At 39.3% G+C, this 24533-nt stretch overlaps 2 protein-coding genes across 3 annotated transcripts in view; one reads left to right on the plus strand and one right to left on the minus strand.

The window, feature by feature from the left end:
* LOC137102447 (tyrosine-protein phosphatase non-receptor type 14-like) overlaps positions 1-10039 on the plus strand; it is a 33772-nt gene extending 23733 nt beyond the window's left edge. Inside the window, exons 13-20 of one of the 2 annotated variants that reach the window (XM_067481989.1) lie at positions 286-761; positions 857-2179; positions 3469-3609; positions 4702-4920; positions 6329-6457; positions 6684-6918; positions 7461-7624; positions 8038-10039. In XM_067481989.1, coding sequence (XP_067338090.1) covers positions 286-761; positions 857-2179; positions 3469-3609; positions 4702-4920; positions 6329-6457; positions 6684-6918; positions 7461-7624; positions 8038-8166 — 2816 coding nt within the window. In that variant the 3' untranslated portion in view covers positions 8167-10039. The remainder of the gene's footprint in view (positions 1-285; positions 762-856; positions 2180-3468; positions 3610-4701; positions 4921-6328; positions 6458-6683; positions 6919-7460; positions 7625-8037) is intronic. The other variant, XM_067481990.1, reaches the window with a different exon arrangement.
* Positions 9868-20189, minus strand: LOC137102448 (N-lysine methyltransferase SMYD2-B-like). Its single transcript, XM_067481991.1, has 12 exons — positions 19926-20189; positions 17541-17604; positions 16003-16113; positions 15849-15909; positions 14420-14544; positions 14224-14291; positions 13723-13825; positions 12681-12791; positions 12433-12553; positions 12072-12246; positions 11593-11701; positions 9868-11279 (listed from the first exon to the last, which is right to left on the minus strand). The coding sequence occupies exons 1-12, from the start codon at positions 20093-20095 to the stop codon at positions 11199-11201; spliced, it is 1299 nt and encodes a 432-aa protein (XP_067338092.1). The 5' UTR covers positions 20096-20189; the 3' UTR covers positions 9868-11198.
* Positions 20190-24533: the final 4344 nt, after the last annotated feature.

The following is a 24533-nucleotide window of genomic DNA, read 5'->3' on the forward strand; positions in this document are numbered from 1 at the left end:
CAGAAACACCTTGGGGATGCCACAGTGTGGTGATAGCTTATGGCTTTAATACAGCTAGGAGAGAACTACTGGGTGGAGGCGCATTTCTCTTTTTCATTTAATGTACCCATGTCTCTTTTACATATTCTTTTAGGTTTAGCATTTTCTGTTTTTGTTTGTACTGCTGCTGTATTATGGAATACAAATGTGTAAAAATGTACCAACACTAACAGATTCAGAACCATCAGATTGTTTGTGGAACTGATTTTGACGTTTTCATTCATCCCATCTTAATTTGCTCTTTAGACAGCATTTTCCATGATGACCCCTACTACAAGTCGGAGACCAGTCTGGACCGCTGCCCGGTGGATTTTCCTTTCCGCAACGGCACCGTTCCCAATGGAAGCATGTACAGCAGCCCCAGCCTGAGCTCCCTCAATCATTCCCAGACTTTTATCCCTCCCTCGCCCATGTCCTCCAATCTGAGCATCCCCAGCAGTGAGCTCATGCGCCCAGATTACATCCCCAGCCACCGCCACAGCGCCATCATTGCTCCGTCCTATCGGCCCACGCCTGAATATGACGCTGTCATGCGTCAGAAGAGGCGCATGGTCCCCGCTCACCATGACCTCCACAGCCAATCTCTGCGCAGCCTGAACATCAGTAATGCCTGTGCTTACCGCCAGCCTGAAGCTCTGGTGTATAGCCAGCCAGAGATAAGGGAGAGAGGCCCTTATCATGGCCTGGGGCCAAGCCCCGGACCCTACGCACCACAGGTAGAGGTGAATAAACATATAAATAAATGTTTTTTCTGGTTGTTTTCTACTCTTTTTCTTTTCTACATTCACATTGTTTTTTGTGACTTCCCACCTTACAGATCAGCTACAGTAAGCCAGTATCCCATGGCCCTCATCAGGGAGGACCAGCCAGCAGCCAGGGTGCTTGTCATTCACCTTGTGTTAATGGTGGTGGAGGAAGTGGTGTAGGTGGTGGTGTAGGAAGCTCCATCTCTCATACTGTCAGCACACCTGAATTAGCAAATACCAAACAGCAGGGGACCAATGCAGGGACCTATGCAGCTACAGCCAACATGCTGAGAAACCACATGTCACGCCCTCCTCCACCTTACCCTTCTAACTCTTTTCGCCCGGCCACTAGCACGCCAGATCTGGCCAGCCACCGTCACCGGTGCATTGGGGGCAGCAGTCCGGAGCTGGTTACCCGCATGGTGCAACTGTCGGTCAAGACCTTCCAGCCAGACAGTTCAGCCGTAGTGCATCAGTCGCTACAGGAGGTTAGTGAACCGTTAACTGCAGCTGCTAAGCACCGCTCCACTCTGGGTAAGAGACACAGCATGGAGGTGATCAGCAGCATGAGAGGAAGTGGAGGAGGAGGGATGGAGGGCTTAGTGATGAAGGGCATGAATGCTCCGCTTCATCGGAGGAACACTCTTAGGGAACATGTGATGCCACCTCAGCCTCAGTCTGCTCCTCCTCCCCAACAGCAGCCCCCTCAACCTCAACCCCCGCCGCAGCCCCAACCTCCCCCTCAGCAGCCAAAGGAGTTGCCTATGCAGATTCCTGCCCCAAAAGCACCAGAGGCATCTGTAGTGGCACCTGCCAATGTGGCCTATCAGCATCAAAAGACTCTCTCTAATGCTACTATGCTCATACACAGTAGTGAGAGTGAAGAGGAGGAAGAAGAGGAAGACGAGAGGCCTGAGCTGGATGTTCAAATTCCAGGTCTTAACGAGGACATCAGTGCTCAGCTCCAGGCTGCTCTGGCCAAACTGCCCAACAAACCCCCTCCAGAGTACCCAGGTCCCCCCAGACCTCCTAGCAGTGCTCAGATTCGCACACACACCCACAATCAGAATCACCACCACAACCACACTCAAGGACCACAGGGGAAACAGGGACCAGTGGACCCAAATCAAGCCCAGAGCCGAGCCGTTAAAACTGCTCAGAGTCAGGGTGCTGGTGGTGGTGGGCCTGCAAATGGTGTTGGTTCAGGTGCAGGTGGGACGCTGACCCGAGGAGATCAGGCTGGGGTAAATGGGGCAGTTTTAGGCCCATCCATTTCAGAACCAGACCTGACCAGTGTGAAGGAGAGGGTGAGGAAAGAGCCGGTTAAAGAGAGGCCTGTGTCAGAGATGTTCTCCTTGGAAGACAGCATAGTAGAGAGGGAAATCGCTCAAAGGGTAAGAACATAAGCAAGACATTGTTATGGCCATTTTTAATACGCAGTTTTATAAACTACAGAGATGAAAAAAAATTAATGAGCAGGCTAGTACAAGATTTAGTGTGAGTAATTATATGTGAAAAGTTTACAGTGTGGAAGCATTAACTGTATTAATAAACATAAGTAATGCATTTTGGTATCAATAACAGGCTTGGTCATGTCATATTATGTATTTGTGATGTTTAAAGGAATGATATGTATGCAAGCTTTCTAAAAAGATTTAAAATTATTCTGTACTTGACAAAATTACCCGGTGCAGTTTTAAATGTTACATTTTATTGTTTGCCTGCTGGTTTCATAGCTCCCGATTAGCAGTAATCCAGCACCTGAGAGGGTAGCACTAGGCTCTGATTCCCCCCAGGCTGCTAAAACCCTTATAAATCCCTCAGATTATTCTTTGGGTTGGGTGTTCTGGTGTAGGGCAGCTCTTTGTTATGGAGCAAACATTTGATTCAGCACCAGAATCCAGGTATAAATTAAATCATATAATCACCTCGGTTGCACTAAACCACACTTTCTAACACTGACCTGGTGTGTTTATGGAGGTGGTGTTATGTCTATCCAAAACACCAAAGCTAATGTCTTTAATTCACACCAGCTGGATTGTTAGACATTGAGGGTCCCCCCATGTGACCACCAAGCTGTTGTTTTGGCTGTCCCACAGGGAAGCAAGGAGGTGGAGAGGAGAAGGGTGGAGCTGCTTTGGAGGCTTAATAGCATCAGAGATTAGGAGAGGTAATCCTTGGAGGAAGGAGGGACCATGCAATGTGGGTCAGAGTTTGGTGGAAATAAAATGATCCAGGGTGACAGAGGGAGTGTGTGCTCTGTAAAGAAAAAGAGGTCAAAGAGCTAGGTGGTAACAAATAAATGTTTGACAGATTGAAAAATTGGGAGGAAGGAAAAAACAAGTATTCAAGGAAAAGTTGAAGGCAGCGATATAGATAAGAAGATCTACTAGTAGGGTTCATATACAAATCTTGTTAGTTCACATCTTTGGACAGAGTAACAAGGTACTGGTACAGCAAGGTTTGTCCTACAAACAGGACACACACACACACACACACACACACACACACCCACACACACACACACACACACATACTGGCACATGCACATCAGATTCTCTCCACCCACGTGTATTTATGTACATGTGCGAATACACCTTACTCAGGCCACAGCAAGTCAGTCAGACTAAAAATGCTGTCAGTACCTAAAACCATGACACCGGGATTTTCCTCTCTCTTGAAGACGCTGGAAAGACAGAAGATGTCTGTGGACTCCATGAAGAGACCGTTGATGATGGCTGCTCTCAATGGTCTTTATGTGGCACGAATGCCTGTCCCTGAGAACCCTGCAGAGGACGGCACTAAAGCTAATACTGATGAACGGGTAAGATGCTTGCTCACACTTTACAAATTGTGCAAAGTTCTCTGAGTCTTTAAGAATTCACTGCTGTAACTGAGCGTGACGAATATAGTATTGTTCATTTTTTTTCTTGCATTCTGTTGATCGGTTTGTGTCTTTCATTAATATGTAACTTCAAAAGAATATATTTGAAATAATTTCAAACTTCAGTTTTTTTTTGCTCGGCCCAAATCTACTGGACTGCATTACAGTGTGAAACCTTTTAGATGGAAAGCAAGTTTCGCAGAACGTCTCTTATTACACTTATTATATTTGCACAAAATGTATGTAAACAAATAGAATATGTAATCATAGGAGATTATACATCTAATTCTAGTGTGCACTGTCTACTCATTTTCAATTAAAATAATGTCTAAGCCCAAATTATACCTACACAAATTGTGTTTTTATGATTTCAGGATCATAATAACTTGAGGACCTTTTAACATTTTAACAGCTTTCTCACCTGTTGACATGAAGCAGTTGACCAGTCAATAATTTAACGAGTAACATTTCCCAACTGCTGTCTGTTTGCTCGCTTCTGAGTGAGGAGGTGTGAAACGCCGCCTTTGTCCCGACGGTTGCTAAGCTAATGGGGGCAAGCCCTAAGTGGGCTGTGGAACGTGTGGCATGGTGGTGCTTATCGCCTCTAGGCCCATTGGTATGTTAAGAATGTGACCCGAGAGAGTGAGCGAGCCGCAGAGACAGAGCGATAGAAAGAGACAGAGATGCTGCCCTCTGACTGGCTTAATAAACATAAACCCCCACCAGGATGGATACCACCACTGCATATTCCACTCCTTTGCAGCAGTGTTGATCCATTTTACGTGCTTTGAGTTCTTTGATAATGAAGTCAGCATTCAGCTATGATTGGTGACGAAAGTTTAAAAATGCGAACGTATATTATAATGAGATTTCTGGATTCTCTTGGTCTGAATAGTCTCTTAGTTATGGTGGAATGTAAACGAATAAAAGCCCCTTTGGGGAGTGAAAGAGAAACCGCTCAATGATGTGTTGTTTGGTATTCAGTGACTAACACCCCCTCCTCATCCCCTCTTTTTCTCTCTGTCTCTCCAGTGTAAGAATTTGGAGTTAAAGCTGGAAGAGGAGCAGGTCTTCACCGAGTATGAGCAGGTGTCCAAGAAGAGGGCAGACCGTGTTCTCACCACAGCAACTTTGCCTGAAAATGCAGAGCGCAACCGTTTCCGTGACGTTGTCCCTTATGAAGACAATCGGGTTGAGCTTGTGCCCAACAAGGAGAACAACACTGGTTATATTAATGCCTCGCACATCAAGGTGGGGTCATGGCGAAAATAACAAAATGTAGGAGTCTGCTTTAGGGATTATTATAGGGGCTATCATTCCGTAATCCTGACTTTTATCTAACTGATTGTGTCACTGTGTTGAAACATGGGTCATTCTGCATATTCTATCTCAGTCTGGGAAAACCATGTTATTACACATGAGTGGACTTTTCATGAACAAAACAAGCAGAAGTTTTGACAAAGAAAAGGGTTTTCATTTGGTTTATTTAGCTTAAGAAGCTAAATCCACAAATTAACACTTCAGTATATACAAATTATAGAAAAAAATTCTGCACTGCACTGCACTGCAACAATAGTTGTTGTATATACTGTAAAGGTCACATCATACAACATTATATCCATACCTCCTGATGGCTCATATGTTACTGTGTGAAGATGACACATTGAAGGTGACATAAGACACAATAATCTGTCAATTGTCAGTGTGACAATAATATTGTCAGGGTGAAAAGTTGTAGAAAAAAATAATTGCATGCTTTTTAAGCTTTATTTATGGCTTAGTTACATTCTCAAAGTGCTTGGCAACACCCACATTATACAACAAAATTTGAAACAAGCATAAACTTGATACATTCAGCTTTGTGCTCATCTTTGTTGTGGTCATTTCTAAACATGTCTCGAAGGGAAGCATGAAAGCCAGCTATTGAAAGCTGTTGGGCCTTTAAGCTCACAGAACTCGCGGAATTCCCAGAGAATGTGGTCCAAACTCCAAACCCTCTTAAGTCAACCTGAGCTGCTCTCACTAGCTCTCTATTGCTCATTATACTTGGTTGCAGACAGCGTGCTCGCACAAGCTTGTGCTTATGCATAAGTTTGCATTTTCTGTGTACGCAAGTTTGCAGTTTGGTATGCGACTGTGATCACCGGACTGAATCGCTGCCTATCGTGGTGTAACCCTCTTACTTCCCTCCCGTCGCTTAAGGTAGCTGCCACAGAACAAAAGGCCCTGTTTATTCCACATCCACGTCTTAATACTGTGTTTACAGTCACAAGGTGGCCTGAGGAATCGGCTGGGACATGCTCATTATACAATGGCACTAAGAAATCTCTGTGGTTGCAGGGTATTGAAGATGGAAGGTGTTGCAGTGCTGTGTGTGGCCTTATGATTTTTAATGAGGGAAATCAAAAGAAAGTTGGAGAATTGGTGCTGGTAGAGAAACGAGGCCCCGCTATGGGTAAAAGTAAAGTGTTTATACTGCCCCTCAGTGGTAACGTGCCGTGTTTTAAAATATAGTTTGTTAATTTTTTTAGGCTTTTCTTTTGTATTTGGCTCAGATTAAACTTGTTAGTTATTTTAGTGAATTAATTTGTTTACATGTTTGTGCTCAGTCACTATGATCTTCATGTGCACTAATGGTTATGGATGTGTGGTTTTCCAGGTGATAATCAGAGGAGAGGAGTGGCACTACATTGCCACCCAGGGCCCACTAGCCAGCACCTGCGCTGACTTCTGGCAGATGGTCTGGGAGCAGGGGGTCAACGTCATTGCTATGGTTACTGCTGAGGAGGTACACACACACATAAGCACACACATGGCACACACAGATGTAGATATTTTCAACTGCTGAGTGCTGGTGTCTGCATGTCCGTGAGAAATTAATATGTCAGTGAAAGTTTGTGTGCCTGCGTCAGACATTGTGCATATCTCTTTGTTCTTACAAGCTTCTTCTTTTATTTCTAGTATTCAATTATCAATCAATTCTTGTCCTTCACTCTTTGTCCTCCTTGTTCCAGGAGGGAGGCCGTTCCAAGTGTCACCGCTACTGGCCCAAACTGGGCTCCAAACACAACTCAGCCACACATGGCAAGTTTAAGGTGACCACAAAATTCCGTACCGACTCCGGCTGTTATGCCACCACAGGGTTGAAGGTGAAACACCTGTTGTCTGGCCAGGAGAGGACAGTTTGGCACCTGCAGTACACTGACTGGCCTGAGCAGGGCTGTCCTGAATATGTAGCGGGATTTCTTGGTGAGTGGTACCGCTTAATATTAGAATCCGTTTATGTGAATTGCAGGACCTAGATGAAAAAACATAGATGAAAAACTCTGGCTTACATTATTTACTGTTTAATTGAAGTAGTATTAAATAGGTTGTTATTTTGTAAGTTAAGCTTATTTAGTTTCTTGCACATAATTGGATAAGAAGATTAACAACACTTACATTTGTATGGTAACTGTGAAGCTGGAGACAAAGCTATCTGGAGTGTTCAGTGGTAAATAAATTCACTTGTAAGCATGCTAAAGACCACCAATAATTATATTTGTTCTGAGTTCTTTAATGTGTAAATACTGAAATGTATTTCAGTATGTTTGTGGTTTTACTTTTAGACACACTCAACCAAGCTGTTTCCACATCTGTCAGTCTAAACCATCCATTGCTCTAGCGTCATATTTATCAGACCTATGACAAAGGCATTGATATTTTTCTATAACTCACCACATGATAGATACCTTTAAGGTGCCACACCCTGGTAGAATGAATGCATCAACTATTTCCTTTTTTTATTGCAGCCTACCTAGAGGAGATCCAATCCGTAAGGAGACACACTAACTCCATGCTGGACACGTCAAAGAGCCTCAATCCTCCTGTAGTGGTGCACTGTAGTGCCGGGGTGGGTCGTACTGGAGTGCTCATCCTCTCTGAGCTCATGATCAGCTGCCTGGAGCACAATGAGGTGTGTGGTCACATGATGTTGAGGGTTGTATTCAGGGTTCCAAGTTTGATTGTTGTTTCAGTCAATGCAAGATCACATTTAGGCCCACAGCTCACCTTTGAGAGGAGGTGGTTTTAATGCTTTGGCTCCCTCATTCATTATCAATAGGTTTCCCAAAACATTAAAATTACCTGTTTTCATAATGCACATGACGCACTCGTCGTGCACACTATGACATCAATAATAAACACATAGAATTATCACCTGACTGACATACAAGACGATACATTTTGTAGGATGCAACAAGACCAGACTATATTTTAAAATGACACATTGCATTTGCAACACAAAACAAACACTTTCATCTATCTCCAAGGTAAATCCAGGAACCATTTTTGACCAGATTTTTAATTATCCTCTATCCTCCTTTTCAGCAAATAGAAGTTCCCACCATGTTGTCAGAGCTGAGGCAGCAGAGGATGCTAATGGTTCAGACCATCTCACAGTACAAATTTGTCTACCAGGTCCTCATCCAGTTCCTCAAGAACTCCCGCCTCATCTGAGCCCAGGCTTGTGACCTTTGACTTTGCATGATGTGGCAGAATAGGATGAAGACAGTGGTACTTGTGATCATGAGGACTGATAGAACTGAGCATCAGTTTGCAGCAATAGAAAACTGAACATGAAAGTTGCTTCTATGTTACAGTTTATCTATGTTACAGTTTATTGAAATCTGTAGATTTGCAAACTCACCTCAAGGGAGGAAGGATTTTTGTAGGTCTGTGTAGAATAATTGATGATAAGTTTTCCTAATCAGTGTGTTCACATTTTATTGTTTTTCTCTCTGGGGATTTAATCTTAGACCTTTCTGTTTGAAGTGTGCATGTTAGTGCATTTTCTCCATGCAGGTCAGGTGAATAGGCAGCTTGTCTTACCTACAGACATGACATGTATGTCTGTCTATGTGTGTGTTGTGACATTTCTCAAGACACATTTTCAGAAATCAAATTTCATTTACAGTGTGGATTGGCTGCCTGCCTACTACATTTTTCCTTCAATTATTTAGCCATTGCTAGAAATGGCACCATGCTGCAAGAACAGTAGGTGGCAGCAGTATTATTACTGTACTCTGTGCTCTGAAAGAGTTTGCCAAACAAAAGTATTCTTTGAATCCCTGTTCTAAAAAGTTTATTTGAACAGAGTATTGTTTAATGCAGCAAATATTTACGTCAACTTTTAACAAATGTTTTAATTTATTTCTATCAAGATGGTGGTCGAATTTACAGTTCAACAGAGCATTGACAAGCATGTTGATCATTTAGACTTGTCTTAATTACCATATTATTCAGAAAGCCTTCTTTGTGAATGTCATAAAGACTCCCATTTTCCTTCTGAAGTTGCCTCCGTTCAAACATTTCTAATAGTAACTCATTTATGCTACATACATTTGAAATATTTGAGTTATTTCTTGAATCACAGGTCCTTGAGATCAAATTTGTCTTATCACATTTCTTACTTAAAAACATTAAAAAAGTTTTTGTCCAATTAATTGGAAATAATTTATACAGATTACACAGAAAACTGTGTCCTTATACTGTATCAATGTGCCTTATTGAAATATGAAATGAAAAGAAGCAGCCTGATACTTAGGGTCCTGAGTGGGTTTGGTTAACCAAATTAATTTTTGTACCTCCAAAGGTGAAATCTTTAAATCAGTATTTAACAGTTAGCTTGTTCTTATAAGAGCAGCTTTTCAGATCATTTACCTAACCCACAGGTAAAGATTTGGAAATAGAAAAATACTGATGTCTTGGTTTATTTTTGAAGGAAAATTGTTTAAGTGTGATGCTGTCTATTCCAAATAAGTCAGCTGTCTGTTATAATCAATCCAAAAACAATAGATTGTGTTCATTGATCCTGTTTATTAAAATTAAAATAACTTCCTTTTTATGTTACATTAAATATACTTTTTTATTTTTCTGTTTTGTAATGCAAAGCCGGACATGTCCAAACTATCTTTGTACATAATGGGCATGTGAGAAAATGTTTTATATAGTTTCCTTTTTCGACTTGGTACCCTAAAAATACCGCAACATAATAAACTATGCATGCATTTTTATATTTTAATGTATATATTCTCAGATAAGTATAAGCTTTATGCTCTATTGATGTATAAGTGTTTTGTTGCACTCCTGTTCTCTTTGTGGCAGTATCTTCTCACATGGCATTCCACTATTTGTTTCTATTTAATTTTTCCCCTAACATTCTATTTTTTTTTTTTTTAGGGCAAAACTCTAACACACATTTCAAAGTATGTGTACATATGTTTTGTATATGCATTTTCAGTGAAACCAACCTTTGTTTTTCTCTCCCCAAACAATGTCTGAAGCTCCCGTTCTTGCGTATTATGCAATAAAGCCTTATTTTCTTTAAGACCATGGCAACAAATTAATTTTCTTTTAGAATTTTTAATCAGTTCTTTTTAGCCGTCAATACAGTGTTTGTGTGTGTGTGTGTGTGTGTACAGCAGACACGTGCCTCTTTCTTCATATTCAGCTTAAGAGATCCAAGATCTAATGAATAATGCTGGTTCTTTTAATGTTGAATTAGGTTATTATGTTGGTAAACACATTTGAAGTGTAAAAACCTGGGAACAGATGAAAGTAAAGTTACAACAATATTCTGCAAACTGGTGCCTGTGTATTACCACCAGCAATAAACTATCATTGACTGTGGAGACTTTATTGCAGGTAAATGCATTTAAAATGCAACATAATTTTATTTTTCTGAATTGTGTTAACCCACCAGTTAGTAACATATACACAGAATAAGTGGCCTTCTGATGATTGAATACTTTTTGCCAGGTATGTCATCAGACTGCTACCGGTGAGTGGAGTGTGCTGTGGAGCATGTTATTCAGTTACTCAGTTCTTGTATCATGCAACACCCTCCACATTATATGTAAACACACATCTCCTTATTTTCATCAACTCACTTTCAAAGGATTGCTCGGTTAAGAACAGTGCATTCAAGTTTGTTAGACGTCCCTGTTCATCACTGTTCAAATCTGAGAGGTTATCCTGTGTATACTGACTAAACCTGAGAATAAACCTGCTAAGTAGGTTGGAGACTCTGGATCTGTTGCCAGAAAAACAAGCTTACCATGACTTTGAAGAACCAACCAATTAGGGATCATATCAGTTTTCATCAACATTATCCAGCTAACCTGTTAATCCACTTACGAAGAGCAGGGCCCTGGTTGGCTGATAGGGAGTTAGTTTCAGTGACTCCCTACAATACGCGATAACACCTTGTGGCCACTTTGTAAAAACACACTTCTCAATGTAATAGTTTCATATACACACAAAAGTGTAACATCATTGGTTAGACAAAAGTATCCCAGCTTTAATACATTTAAGTTGCTGCATACTAAAACTAACAAAGATTAATCCCAAAATAAATATTTGCGCACAATTTTCCTTTACCATTGCCTCAGCAGCAATGTCCGTATAAAATGGCTAAAGCTTATAATCAAAAAGAGTGTATTCAGTCCATTGCAATCAACCATGTACCGTAAATTTCTTCCTTTTGTGTTTTATTTTTCTGCCATCTCTTTGCGCAGCTCTTTCAAGTAGTAGTGATTCTTCCCATGAGCCACCTCCATTATGGGCAATGCCTGTACACACATACAAACAAATATGGTTCAGAGCATTCAAGTAATTAAAGACCATGATTTTCTAGATGCTTTCATACCACATTAGTAACTAAAATGTGTAACTTCCATGGTTAGACAGTTAAATCTTTTTATTTCAGGGTAATTATATTTAGACAGTAACTGAATGGCTTCTTGTATGTAATATTCATTGTATGTATTGTATTTAATTTAATATTTAAGAAGATTATTACTTCGACTAAAAGGGTTCTCATTTGTTATAGAGATGCTTTGTTTGGGTACGAGTCTAATCTAAGAGCTTGGTAGATAATGTCACCTTCTTAAAAGCGCTGATGCCCATTGAGTGCCTGTCTACTCCCATGTACAGTCTTCCCAGCTTCAGGTACATGGATGACACATTCAGCGAGTAGGGAGGATACAGCTGGCTGAATGGTAAAAATATAATACATAGTTACATTGCTCAAACACAAACACACACACAAATAATTGCTCTTCTGTAAAACCGATTAGATCCCAGCAAGCTGACTAAAAAAGTAGTATCATTTCATATAAATGAGATATCACACATATTCCAGTAGGTTCCAGTTTTTTGGGTATAGGTCAAATCCAAACTCACACGAACCTACAATTCCCATAATGCATTGTCCAAAGAAAACCACTGAATGGCTATTACATTACACGAAAAACCTGCACTTCAGATTCCTACAGCCCTTAATGTCTGACCTGCAGGTAATCAGGCACGAGGGCAATGTGAAGAAAGCTGTGTACTACTGAGGTTTCACTTTTTCTTAGTACCTGTAAGGTTTAACGATCTTCTCGCCATATCTGATTGCGCCATTTGCATCTTGCATGTGGATACACACCCCCATGGCCTGGTACATCATATGGAGCATGTAGACATTGGAGTCCTCGAAGACCGCCCCCATCTCCTCCAGGCTCTGTTCACACATCTCCAGCAACTCACTAGGGGGTGTGACAGAGTCAAGGTACCAAAGCATGATAGGGTTGAACAGATATCAGACAGGGCATTTGACCATAAATGCAGATGCTTTCCATGCTGGGTGATAAAGAATAACATCCGAGTTAGTTCTGTCCTCTCAGAATCACCATGTAAACATAATTTGTACAACATGAAAGATTTTTATACAAAGGATATTTTTAATGCGTTTGAAAGCTTTGAGTTCTCTGATGGTTTTCCTGGCATAGCGTATCATGTTGCTGATGACCTCTGGTTCGATGGGGTCACTCCGCTTACGTACTTTCAGCTTGGCCTTGTCCTGTAGGTGAAGACAGGAACTATAAGGGGCAATTTCTAAATTTTGAATGAATTATAATGTAAGTTGGTTGTTGCTTCTGTTTGATGTCTAAACTATTTCCCCCTTTCACTTTTTTATGTGATCTTACTTTGGACTTGCTTTTACATTCCTGGCAGTCACAGGTGAAATAGTAGGACTCTCTCAGCCTATTATTGCGGTCATCTGTAGGATAGAGGAGGTCTATGTAGCTGATGAGAACCTACAGGTGAGAAAACACAAAGCACATGACAATGCATAAAAATTGACATTCCTCAAATAATAAGCTTTACCCAGCTGCTGTATGAACCCCCTTCAAAACCACACTATATGGTTTTAAAGGTGTTAAAAAGAGTACAGAACTGCAACCTCTGTCTCAAGACATAAAACTGCAGAGAGTAATGTCTGAAAGTTCAGTTATTTATTTGGCTCTCTCTCTGTCTCTCTTTCTCTGTCTCTCTCTCTCTATATATATAAAATTAAATCTGGAGCTTGTGTAGATAGATGCTGTTAAATAGTGAAATTGGACATCAATTTCCACTGTTTGTTACTAAACTGCCTGCCAACAAAGTCACACGCTCTAATGTTATTTAGCTTTGATTTCGCCATGCATTTGCCGTGGCATCATTTTGATGAGCTCATGCAATGTCACAACATTTATTTCATTCATTTATTTCCACCCAGACTGTGTATTAACGATGGGAGAATCAGACCAGTGTGTAAAGTCTCCTCCAGCACATCCCAAAGATTCACAGTGGTGTTAAGGTGGCAAATCCGTGTGTGAAAATGACTTCTCATGTTTCTTAAACCGCTCTTTCACACTTTCGGCCTGATCATTTTTTGCATTGTCATCTTGAATTATGCCCGTGCCATTATGTATGAAAGAAATCGATCGATTCACATGAGTTAAATAACTTGTTGCCAGCTGCCAGCTGCCATTTTAATTATCTAATGAGAAGAGCTTACTTATTTGAAGACTTGGTTGGTCCAGGTAGTGGATTTATTTTTGCCCTGGCAGTGTAGTTTAAGAAGTTAACCAGCCAACAGTCTGACTCACATACTTTGCCTTCTCACAGGAAGCAGGCTCCACACACGCACACAAAAAAAGAACAAGACCCAACCCCCCTCTGAAGACAGCTGTCCCCTTTCCTCACCTCATCTCCAGGCTTCATGTCCTGCACTGCCCGAACCTCAGCTGATGTCCCATTATATGTGACAATGACACTGGGAAGACAGCTGTGGTTTATTAGGGCCACACTGTAAGCCGAGATAGACAGACAGGAAACATCAAGAGAAATCAAAATACTTTATCTTTCTAACAATGAATGTGGTAAGAAATGCAATACTTTTTATTGCTAATAGGGTTGACACAACACATATCCACTTAATATTTACATGGTTGCTGTGACTGCAGAGGGGGCTCTAATTTATGATAGCGACTTTTCTGATTCTTCATGGTGCAGCTGAAGACGCCGGAGCTTTACCAGTATTTATTACCAGTATTTACCAGTATGTATTTCTTGACATAAACTGTTCTAAATATTAAATTTTAAAAACTATACAAATACACAACGACTGTCCATTGTATCAGCGTCTCCCATACACCATTACAGTGTGGTCATATGAATGCATGTGAGTTTAATTTTCTTTCTTACTCTGGGTAGATTGCAGTACCCATGTGAGACAGTTCATCATCCTCAATAGTGAAGCCATTACAGGCAACCTGTTGAATGGAGGCCAAAGGGCAGCGAGGGTGAAAAACAGTAATTGATCATGGCCAGAAGCAGAAGAAAATGCACAGCCATTTTTCTCACTAGCTATAGGCAAATAGCTGGTTCTTCTCTCTCTTACCTGAGAGAAGAGTGTGAGCAGGTCTTTGTGGTCAGGCAGTTCCAAATGTTTGGAGTAAAAACGATGTAGTCCAGCAATATCTCCCTCGTGCATTTCTTTTATTTCATTATCTACATCATCCACATCTGTAACAATAAGAAGCACATCATGCTCTTTGTCAGAATATTGTTGTTTTTACAAAAGAAAAAATATAAAAAACACTTTTGCCCAGCTAAAGCTGCAACACTGTATACCATGCTATCTTAATGTGAATATACACTTTTAGCCTAGTGAAATTTTATATTTGGTAAAACTATTAGTAGGAAATCTTATCTGCACATGGATTACTCTAGAGACTTGGACTAGGAAAAATATGGGCCATTAAGACCAGATTGTCATCTGAGCGTCGGAATCATCTTTTCATTCTCAACATCTTTACATTTGAGGTAAAGACACAGTGTGACATGTATGTTCACTTAAATTAAACGGAATTGCTATTATGGTGTGAACCTGATCCATTATCTGTGAGCAGCTCCAAAAAGCCGAGAGACAATCAGACAGACAGATAGACAGAAGATCAAATTCACTTGCTCGAATGTATGTTCCTACTTTAGAGAGGGAATTTCAGCTCCATACTGTTAAAGACTAACTATTGTATTAACTGTAGAGATAAATAGCTCCCCTTCCACTCTTACTATGCCGTGGCAGGAACACATTGTGACCACATCATTCACATATACTTTAATCTGTCACCCTCTGTGTGTCTTGTCCCAGAGCTGTAACTCTATATTTGGTTTATCCTCACACATTAGACATTCACAGTGCCTCAGCATTTCAGAGGAAAGTTGAACCTCTGCTTCTAGACATAGAGACAGACTCAAGTCACACGGAAACACGAGTACACCACAGAAACTATGACCATTTTTATCATTTTACTCTTCTTAACACTGCACATTAAAGGATGCCAGTTGCAAAGAAGTAATGTAATTGTTTCATAATTGTGTTGACTTGATTTAGAAAATCTCAGAAATTCTATTATCAAAGGAAATAAAAGCCATGAGCAATAGTATATGTGACCTAACTCTGAAAGAGTACATTCTGAAAACTGACAACATGTGTGGTTGAACTTGTTTTTCAAGCTGGACAGGTGAAGTAGCAGATTATAGTCAGCACTGTGTATTTATGAGGCTGGGGTGCCTGCCTGCTTTTCAAGTAGTTATGCATGTTATGACCACTCCGACCACATCTTTAGGATATATATATATAGCTGTAGGCATAAGTGTTTTCCTCAGTCTAATCTGAATCAGGAGGGCTTTTTAAAGCGAGAAGATGCAGAGTCACTGAGCCCTTCATCCAGAATTTGCCCAGCCACTTTGCTGGTGGGTTTATAAGGCTGGTCTTTAATTAGCAACTGAAACTGGGTCAGTGTGTTTAAATTGTAACTACTTACGTGATTGCATATCGCCTATTAGCAAGATTCTTTCAGAAGCACATTTTTCTTTCTGCATTTTCTAAAGAAAATAAGACATGGTTTATAGAAATCACTCCAGTCAAAAAAGAACGTGTCAGAGAAAAAGCAAACAGACATTTTGTAACTGACCAACCTTCTTTGCGAGGATCCGGGCAACTAGACGGGACATCTCTGATGGGCACCAGTTCTCTCTGAATGCAGTCATTGCTGAGCATTCCAGTTTGTGCATAGGCCAGTCTCCTCTCTATACACAAACACACATAATTAGGAAACAAATGCATTCCAGGTCAATATCAATAAAATGTTTCACTAATTAGACTATAATGAAAAATCCAACTGCAAATGACAACATTATACCCTTCATTAGTGAGATTCCAACCTTTATTTTTTTTTATCTTTGGCTATTTTCAAGACTGATTTGCTCCTCCTGGGCAAAGATGATGTTTTGCCTTTCTTCCCAGATTGTTCTTGTCAGCTGCTTAACTGTTTGAAATACTCCCAAAGTGTTATCTTGGAATCAGTGTAGGGAAAATAGCTTTCAGTTTTGTTGTTCTTTATAAACTCTTTTAACCATTTTTTTTTGTTCTGTTTGAGATCATTCTGATGCTGGATAACCTCTGTCCTTGTCATCTTCTTGACACTATGTGCCTGCTTTGGGTGTACAAACTTGCATTCACAGTGACACCTGTAAATGCCATCTACCCTTTAACCTTTGCACTTATACAGCCCCATATTAGGACACCTGCAGCTCCATGTTTCCTGTCAGCCATGTGCAGTCACTGTTGTAGTCATGAATAGGTCCCTGCCAAACAGCTATGGATATTATCTGCTGAGGGTGACTTCAAGTAATCTCTTTCACATTGTCTGATCAAGTCATTGAAGCAACGATTTGCGCAGATCATTATAGTGCCAAGTATATGTAAAATAATGACTCTGTTTAGTGTCACTTTTTCCAGGACAGCCACTGCAGTTTGCGTTATCTTCAGTATTGCATCAGTATATATTCAGTATCATTAGTCAGCATGTTAATTTGGCACAGTTTTTACGCCAGATGCCTTTCCTGATGCAACCCTCCAAAATTTCTACCGGGCTATGAACTACATTATTCTTATATTAATATTATAAAAATGTATAGAATGGCTTGAAATTAGTTACAGAGAAAATGACATATAATTAGCTAAAACACAAGGGTTCTTTCACTCTTCCATTGCTATCTTAATACATCTGACTGTCTCTTTCAGTCAGCTCTACAGTGTCAGACATTAGACATCACTTGTACTTTGTCAGCTGTGACTGTGCTTACAAAATGAATTGCTTGCAAAGTGATGGGAATTATGTCACTGGTTTCAAAGGCTAAGTATGCTATTGTGAATCCATAGGACATCTGATCTACTGGTACCTCCATCCTCTGGAGACCTCCTCATTACCAAAATTGATAACAATCCATCCAATTATTGTTAAAATATTTTGTTTTGCTGTCTGCTATATATATATATATACACACACATATACATACATATATATATATATGTATATATATATATATATATATATATATATATATATATATATATATATATATATATGTGTGTGTGTGTGTGTGTGTGTGTGTGTGTGTGTGTGTGTGTGTGTGTTGCTCATGTTCATGTTACTGCCCTACACGTTTCCCACCTGGCATTTTACATTGCAGTAGAAAGCTTTCTTGCACTTCCCACATCTTGCCAAGCCTTCTTTCCTACAAATGACAAACATTAAATATCAGACATTAAAACTCATGAGATGTCAATCTGCATAACAAAGATCCTTCAGAATATATTACAAATCTACACAAAATACAGTTTGTAGATGCTAGGTAGTGTGTGCCCATTTAAACATCCCACTTCATTTCTCTGAGACAAGAAGCAGCAGTTGCTGCTGGCCTGTCGTAACTGATAGCAATGAAGGGCTTTAAAACATTCTGGGATATTAATAGAAATGACCTTATGATGGACCAGCTGCCTCTCTGGCACACTGAAATGGAATGATCTTAAAAAGCTGAGACTTAATCTTTTTATTCATTCATTCCATCAAATAATATAGTCATGTGTTAAAACGTGTTGTATCAGAAATGTTGGATTATAGTCACTTTTAACAATTCTCAAAGCAATGTAGTGCTCTCAAATAATCTGTGACTGTACTATGAAGAGATTGGCCCATAAATGTGGGATTTTTAAACTTTAAACTTTAAGCTGAATTTCCATACATACATTTAATATTAAGTAAGGTCAATCTTTATGCAAGACTAAAGTTACAGTTATGTGAGTAAGCCTCGCTGCTTCAGGATAAAAGGGAGGTCACAACTACAACTAGAGCTAAAGGTAAGTTGTGGACTTTCTGACACCTCATCCTGTAGTTAAGGGCAAAGGTTTCAAATTTTGAATTTTTTAATTCGAACAATCTGCTTTTACATCACTAAGTCCTGGCATCACAGCTTAAAATAGTCAAAAAACATCAACAGTTTTCAACTTGGCCTTTCTGGGGTCACCACATAACGTGTTCCACATGTTGATTAGGCATGAGTTTATTTTTTGTTTTGTTTTTTACACAGGATGCCCTTCCTGCCGCAACCCACCCAATTTATCAGGGCTCAGGCCCAGCACAAAGGTATCCCTTGGTATCCCCGCACCTGGTAGGGGTGGGATTTGATCCCACAGCCTTCTGCATCTTACCCGATGCTCCAACCATTAAGCCATCGGATCCCCTCACAGCTTAAAATAGTACTAATAGAAAATCTGGACTAGAAATCCCAATCAGCACACAGGTTGTAAGTGCTGTCATGACAACTCATTGGCTTAGTTTCAAACTCACCGGCTGGCTAGGCCCTTTCTGTATAAAGTTTGCTTGATGTCCCCATGCTTGTGTGGGTTTCCCCCCAACAATCCAAAAAACATGCAGGTTAGGTTTATTGATGACTCTAAATTCCCTGTAGGTGTGAATATGTGCATGTATGGTTGTTTCTATGTGTGGGCCTGCATGTTAGAAAATATTACCTATGGTTACACTAGTAGTGCAGTGCATGTTTTTGAAATCAGTGTAGACTTTGTTTATGATTGCGTAGAGTGATTTAAATATATGCCTCTGCAAAAGAGATTACCAATATGATAGTATTTGCAATTTATATCCTCTCAATACGCTCATCTAGAACTACAGCTGAAAGTAATTGTATTATGTAATTGTGGTGATACTCAGGTAATAGAATCTCATAAACTCTTAGGGTGGGTATAGAAAGAATTTGTAAAAATGTGCAAAATAACACTGTCTAGACTAACTATATGAACTACCAATTAGAAACATAAGCTACAAACATGAAATTGATTTTATGAAGAGCAAAAAACCCATGTGGTAATGGGATCTATAGTAGGCCAGCCAACTGGTTTTCAAAAGAGATGACAGAAGTACACAAACTAAATACTTAGGAAAAGTGCAAGAATTAAAAGAAAGTACCACCCGGACGTCTTTACTTAAATTGAAGCACAAATGTACATGTTTTTAAATGTACAAAAGTAGAGATTCTCCTTAAAGAAAACCAGGTATTTTCAATAGCAGTGAATTTGATGCTGTTGATAAGGTTCTGCACATAAAGTGGACATAAATTTAAACTCTCGTCTGGATTAATTATACAAATTCTTAAAATTGAAAAAGGCAAAGTAAAATTATGGTAAATATCTACAAATAAGGGTCAAAGTTAGTTAATTGGATTTTGTGTAAGGAATCTTTATCTGTTAAAATGGTAACTAGTAACAAATTTTGGAGAGTGTAAGTCCAATATTTTCCTCTGAATTGTATTGAAGTAAAAATAAAAAGTAACTTACAATGAAAATACTCTACTAAAGTAAAAGTAATCCAAAATTCTACTTAGGTACAGTACCTGAGTAAATGTACTGTACTTGAACGTTACTTAGCAGCTCTGGTTTTCAGATCCAGGGACAAATACATCTTATGTAATGAGATGAAGTTCTTTATGAACTGTATCAAGTAGCCAACAGAAAGAAAAAGAGTTGTGGAATGGCCATTTACCTGCTGAAGCAGAATTCACAGTAGCAGCCTCTCTCTTTTACTGACAGCACATAAGAGTACGCCGGGCAGGAAAACAGGAGCTCTCCGGTTTTAAAGGCTTTGGTAACGCGGAGACCTCGTCCTTTTCCAGGACTGTCAAACTTCTCAAGTCCCTCGATGCTGCAAGTCATTGCGCCTTCTCTGTGTTTTCTTCCTGCTGGATCACGGATGTGCTCTAAAAGATTTTTTTTTTTACTGAGAGGGAAGAAGAGTTGGATGTGAGGAGTGGGATGTGGCATCCCAAGACACGCTGCGGGGCGTGACCCTCCACAATAATAGTTCGTAGTGGCACCAAAACGCAGAGTTTCAGAAGCTCCCAGCTTTTGTTGTAGCACCAAAGTAATTTCACAAGCGTCATCTAAAATATTGAAAGAAATAAAAGAAATACAGGGGAGGTTGTTGCTCCACCCTCCCCTGTATTTCTTTTATTTCTTTCAATATTTGCTCTTATATAAGAGCAAATATTGAATATTAATATTGAATTAATATATGCTCTTTCTACCAATTTATTGCTCTGTCTTTCTGTATCTCTGCTCAGTTTCCTTGCTGTGTTTTTGTTGATCAACCCGTTTTAATATGTGTTGACACTGACTAGACCATGTCGTGCAAAGCCTTAAATTATGTGGAATTCCCTTTGTTTTGCATTTGTTTGTGACTTGATCTGAACTGTAATTTAGCGTCTTAATGTTTGTTTCGTCTTTCAATGGCCAATCCAAGTTGCATAGGAAGCTGTGTGATGTATATTTTTTATCCCAAGAAACAAAGTGTGCATGTCACCTATAACTTATAGTTTGTGGTTTTCTTAAACAGTGAACATACATTTAAATGTACGTGTAATTGTATAAATGTGGTCTTTTAAGTCGGTTAATTGAATGTTATGTGGTTATTTTTCCACAATGTAACAGTACTATAAACTAGAATTTTGTTTTTAAAATGAATCACTGTCTCAATTTGTTCTACATTTCTGTAGATTACTGACTTTGACTTGTGTAAACTTTCACTGTTAACACTTGAAAGCTTACAGAACTAAAGTGTTATGTGTAGTACAGTTTTTTTCATACTATTTCAGATGTTTATGATTGAAGATTGTTTTGTCTGTCTTTCTCTGAGCCACTATTCTTTTTTCTTTCTTGTAGGCGTGTGGTTCCCTGTCCTTTCACATCTTTACTATGAATGTTTGCAAAGGTGTTTCAAGCCTGGGAATGGTGGCTACGATGTCAGCGAATGGTATGATGATAGAGTTGTCACTCTTTCTTTACACACACACATACTCCTACTTCATACTTTATGCCAGCAGGCAGTAAGGTGATAAGGAGGTGTTCTGACTCTGTCCATCGATTGTGGTTAAAGAAGGCATCAGAGCTTTCAGGCTGTGTAATCTTCCATACACAATATATTGCATATAGCAATTTGACTTTGGTATCATAGTAAGCATATATAAGATTGTATGAGATGAGAAGAGAGAGGATTGGAAAGATTTTTTTAACATTGCACATCTACATTAAAATTTTGATGCTGACTAAAGATTCTGACTCATGCCAAATCATTTATTTTTGCCAATTCAAGTTATGTAAAAACAAAAAATAACCTACAATGACTTAGTAGTTATGAATAGTTTGCAGTTGGTGCTCTTACTTTACTTCAATAAGGCCATCTAGTGGTGATGGCTCAGAATGTCTTTTGAAGTTTATAGAAACTCTTGTGCAGTTTTTCTTAAATCAATTGTGAAAAAGTTAACTGAGCTGATTTAAATATTTCAGATTTCAGTATTCAAATGTACACTAGTTTTAATTGCAATATTGCCATATTCACTGTACAATCAGCAGTACACAATACATAGTTGAGATCTGAAAGTCAGAAACATGGATAGAGCCTTTACGTTCCAGGTCAGTGTCCATGTTTGTCACATTGTGCCACCGTGTGGGTGTTAAGCGTCAGTGCACCATCAAATGACTGAGTTTTCCATCCATAATGCATCACAGTTCACCAGTAACCTTAGTAACATGGATTATCTGATATCTGTGCTGAGTGAGTTCCTGTCGGATGACTGAAACTGCTGGTGTTTTACAGAGGTAGAGAGATAGAGAGAGGGACGGCTCAGGTCAGGGACTTGATCTTGAGTGAACTGAACTATTTCAAAAGCAACTGTGCAAACACATCACATATGCATGCACTATCACACACACACACAAACAAGCACAAACCACTGTGAAGATTTGTCCCTCATCTGTATCTAAAGGCTTATCCAACCTTGCCCCAGTTTCCACCCAGATTTATTATAATTCCATTTTTCCAATCTTTCAATCTAAAGATTTGTTCCTCCTCATTTTTAATAATGTGCAAGCAAGAAAAGCATGTCCCTGGGAGATTATGTCGTCGTCTTTGGCGTCTCGTCTTGATTACATCAGAGCAACCTGATTTGATTTGGAAGAAACCCCCCTGTTTCAGTACATGATCTCTTTAGACCTCTCCACTGTGCTGATTTCTTGCTTTGTCAGACTGGTTGATCTTGATGAATATGATCTGAAAAAGAGGGAGGGAGAGGGAGATTAGGTGAAAGGATTAAAATTTACAATGATGAGAAATAATAAGAAACAATAAATCCTAAGTAGATTTAGTTCTCAAGGAAACCCTGTTAACGTAAATCAACAGAATAAGAGACAGAACAGTGGTATTAAATAGATCTGGTAGACCTGAGCTGTTTGGTCTGAGACATAACGTATTTGAAAGATCACACAATAACATTTCTGTAGATTTAGAAAAACTTTGTTTTAAACACCAGTTATAAGTTAGAACATATTGTTTTGTGTTTTCCACAGAAAGTATTTGTGTACATCATAGTAAATTGAATGTCTTCAGGGTTTGTGTTTCTTTGTGGACTTTGTGATATTGTGAGTTTTGTACCCGGAGACGACCTTCTGAAGACTCCTGGAGAAAATTCTGAACCAAAAAATGATTTCAATGTTTATTTTCTCCTGTCACTGTCAATAATATTCGTATAGTCGGTTGACAAAAATCAATGGGAATTTGTCATTCTTTGAAAAGTTATTTGGCAAACATTTTGATTAATGCCAGACATATGAGTGACCTTTTAGGGCAAACCTGACATGTGATTTTATCGCCAGTCTTCTGGAGCATAGTCTTTTGTACCTACAAGATAGGCTGCACAAATTACTTATACTAAAACAAGTTCAATATAAATAAATACATTTTAAATCCTTGTTGTCAACTCTCAAAACAGCGAAGACACACTTTTTCAATCCAGTAAATTATGTTGTAAAGAAAGCATACAGGGTACCATACTGGGTAAAAAGGGCAACATACTGTCCAGATTAAGCCATAAAATCCCAGACATTATAATGAAGTGTTTTGAAGGTCAAGGATAGGTGTACAGGTTTAGTGAGGAGATGCTACAGATTGGTAGAATTGTGTAATATTTTGCAGTACTAGTGTAGTAGCAGTGGTGGATGAAGTACTCAAAAAATATTCTCAAATAGAAATAATACTCTAGTAAAAATATAAGTACCCACTGACATTTCTACTTAGCAGTAATAGACATGAACAATGGTTTGAATCTGTTCTAGCTATATGATTTGATGCTATATTCAGTTTTATTTCTAAACTACTTCACATAGTGTCAGTAACAGCCTAATTAACAGCACCGGAACTTCAAGAATAAAACACTGATACAACCATTGAACTATCCAGAGAGCTGGAAATGAGGATAGGTGGCACAGAATTAAAGAGCCACAGAAGTCTCTTAAAGAGGAAAATATGAGTGTAAAGAATTTACAACATTATTTTGTGATTTGCACCTGATTTAATCCAAGTAAAGACAGTGGAGGAGGATCAGTCAATCAGTCATATTAATGTATGAATCAGAAGGGACCACTGTCACAGTTGTCAGTGCATTAAAACCAAGAACGCTTTACATATCCCCCTTTTTATGTGCATGGCACAGAGAAGGAGAGGTATTAGAAATGTAGTGGAGTGAAAAGTATAGATATTTAATCTTTGATGTAGTAGATTTAAAGTCAAAGTAACCCTAATCAAATCTACTCAAGCAAAGTGTGGATACGTGAAAAATGTACTAAAGCATTCTTGCCACCACTGGTTCTTTGTGTATTTTGTTACAGTGTTCAGCGGATTAGGTTACATGCAAAAAACAAAACGCTTACCATTTATCTACATTTTTTCTGTCTCATATTACATTGGCATGTTGTCAGAGCTCCCTTCCCCTTGCACCTCTTTAAGGATCAAACTACAAAGATTAGACTGTATAGAAGACACTGTATAACTTATGGCTATACTGTTAATGGATGTACGCGGAACATTGTCACATTGGGGACCTCGTAAAATGGCAGCTGCTAATGCTTCTCTGACAAGAGGTCTTGGATGAGGGTTGTGTGTGAAATCCAGTGTGGTTAAAGGCCTTTACTACTTTTGGTCTTGCAGTAGTGTTGAACTGAGGTGTCTTCACCTCAAACGCATGACCTTGTCATCGCAGGCCGTTCCTAGGATGCTGTGCTAACCAGGGGTCGTCAGCAGGGCGCAGCTTGAGAGATGAAT

Source organism: Channa argus, chromosome 17 (genome assembly GCF_033026475.1).
Source record: "Channa argus isolate prfri chromosome 17, Channa argus male v1.0, whole genome shotgun sequence".
Taxonomy (NCBI): Eukaryota; Metazoa; Chordata; class Actinopteri; order Anabantiformes; family Channidae; genus Channa; species Channa argus.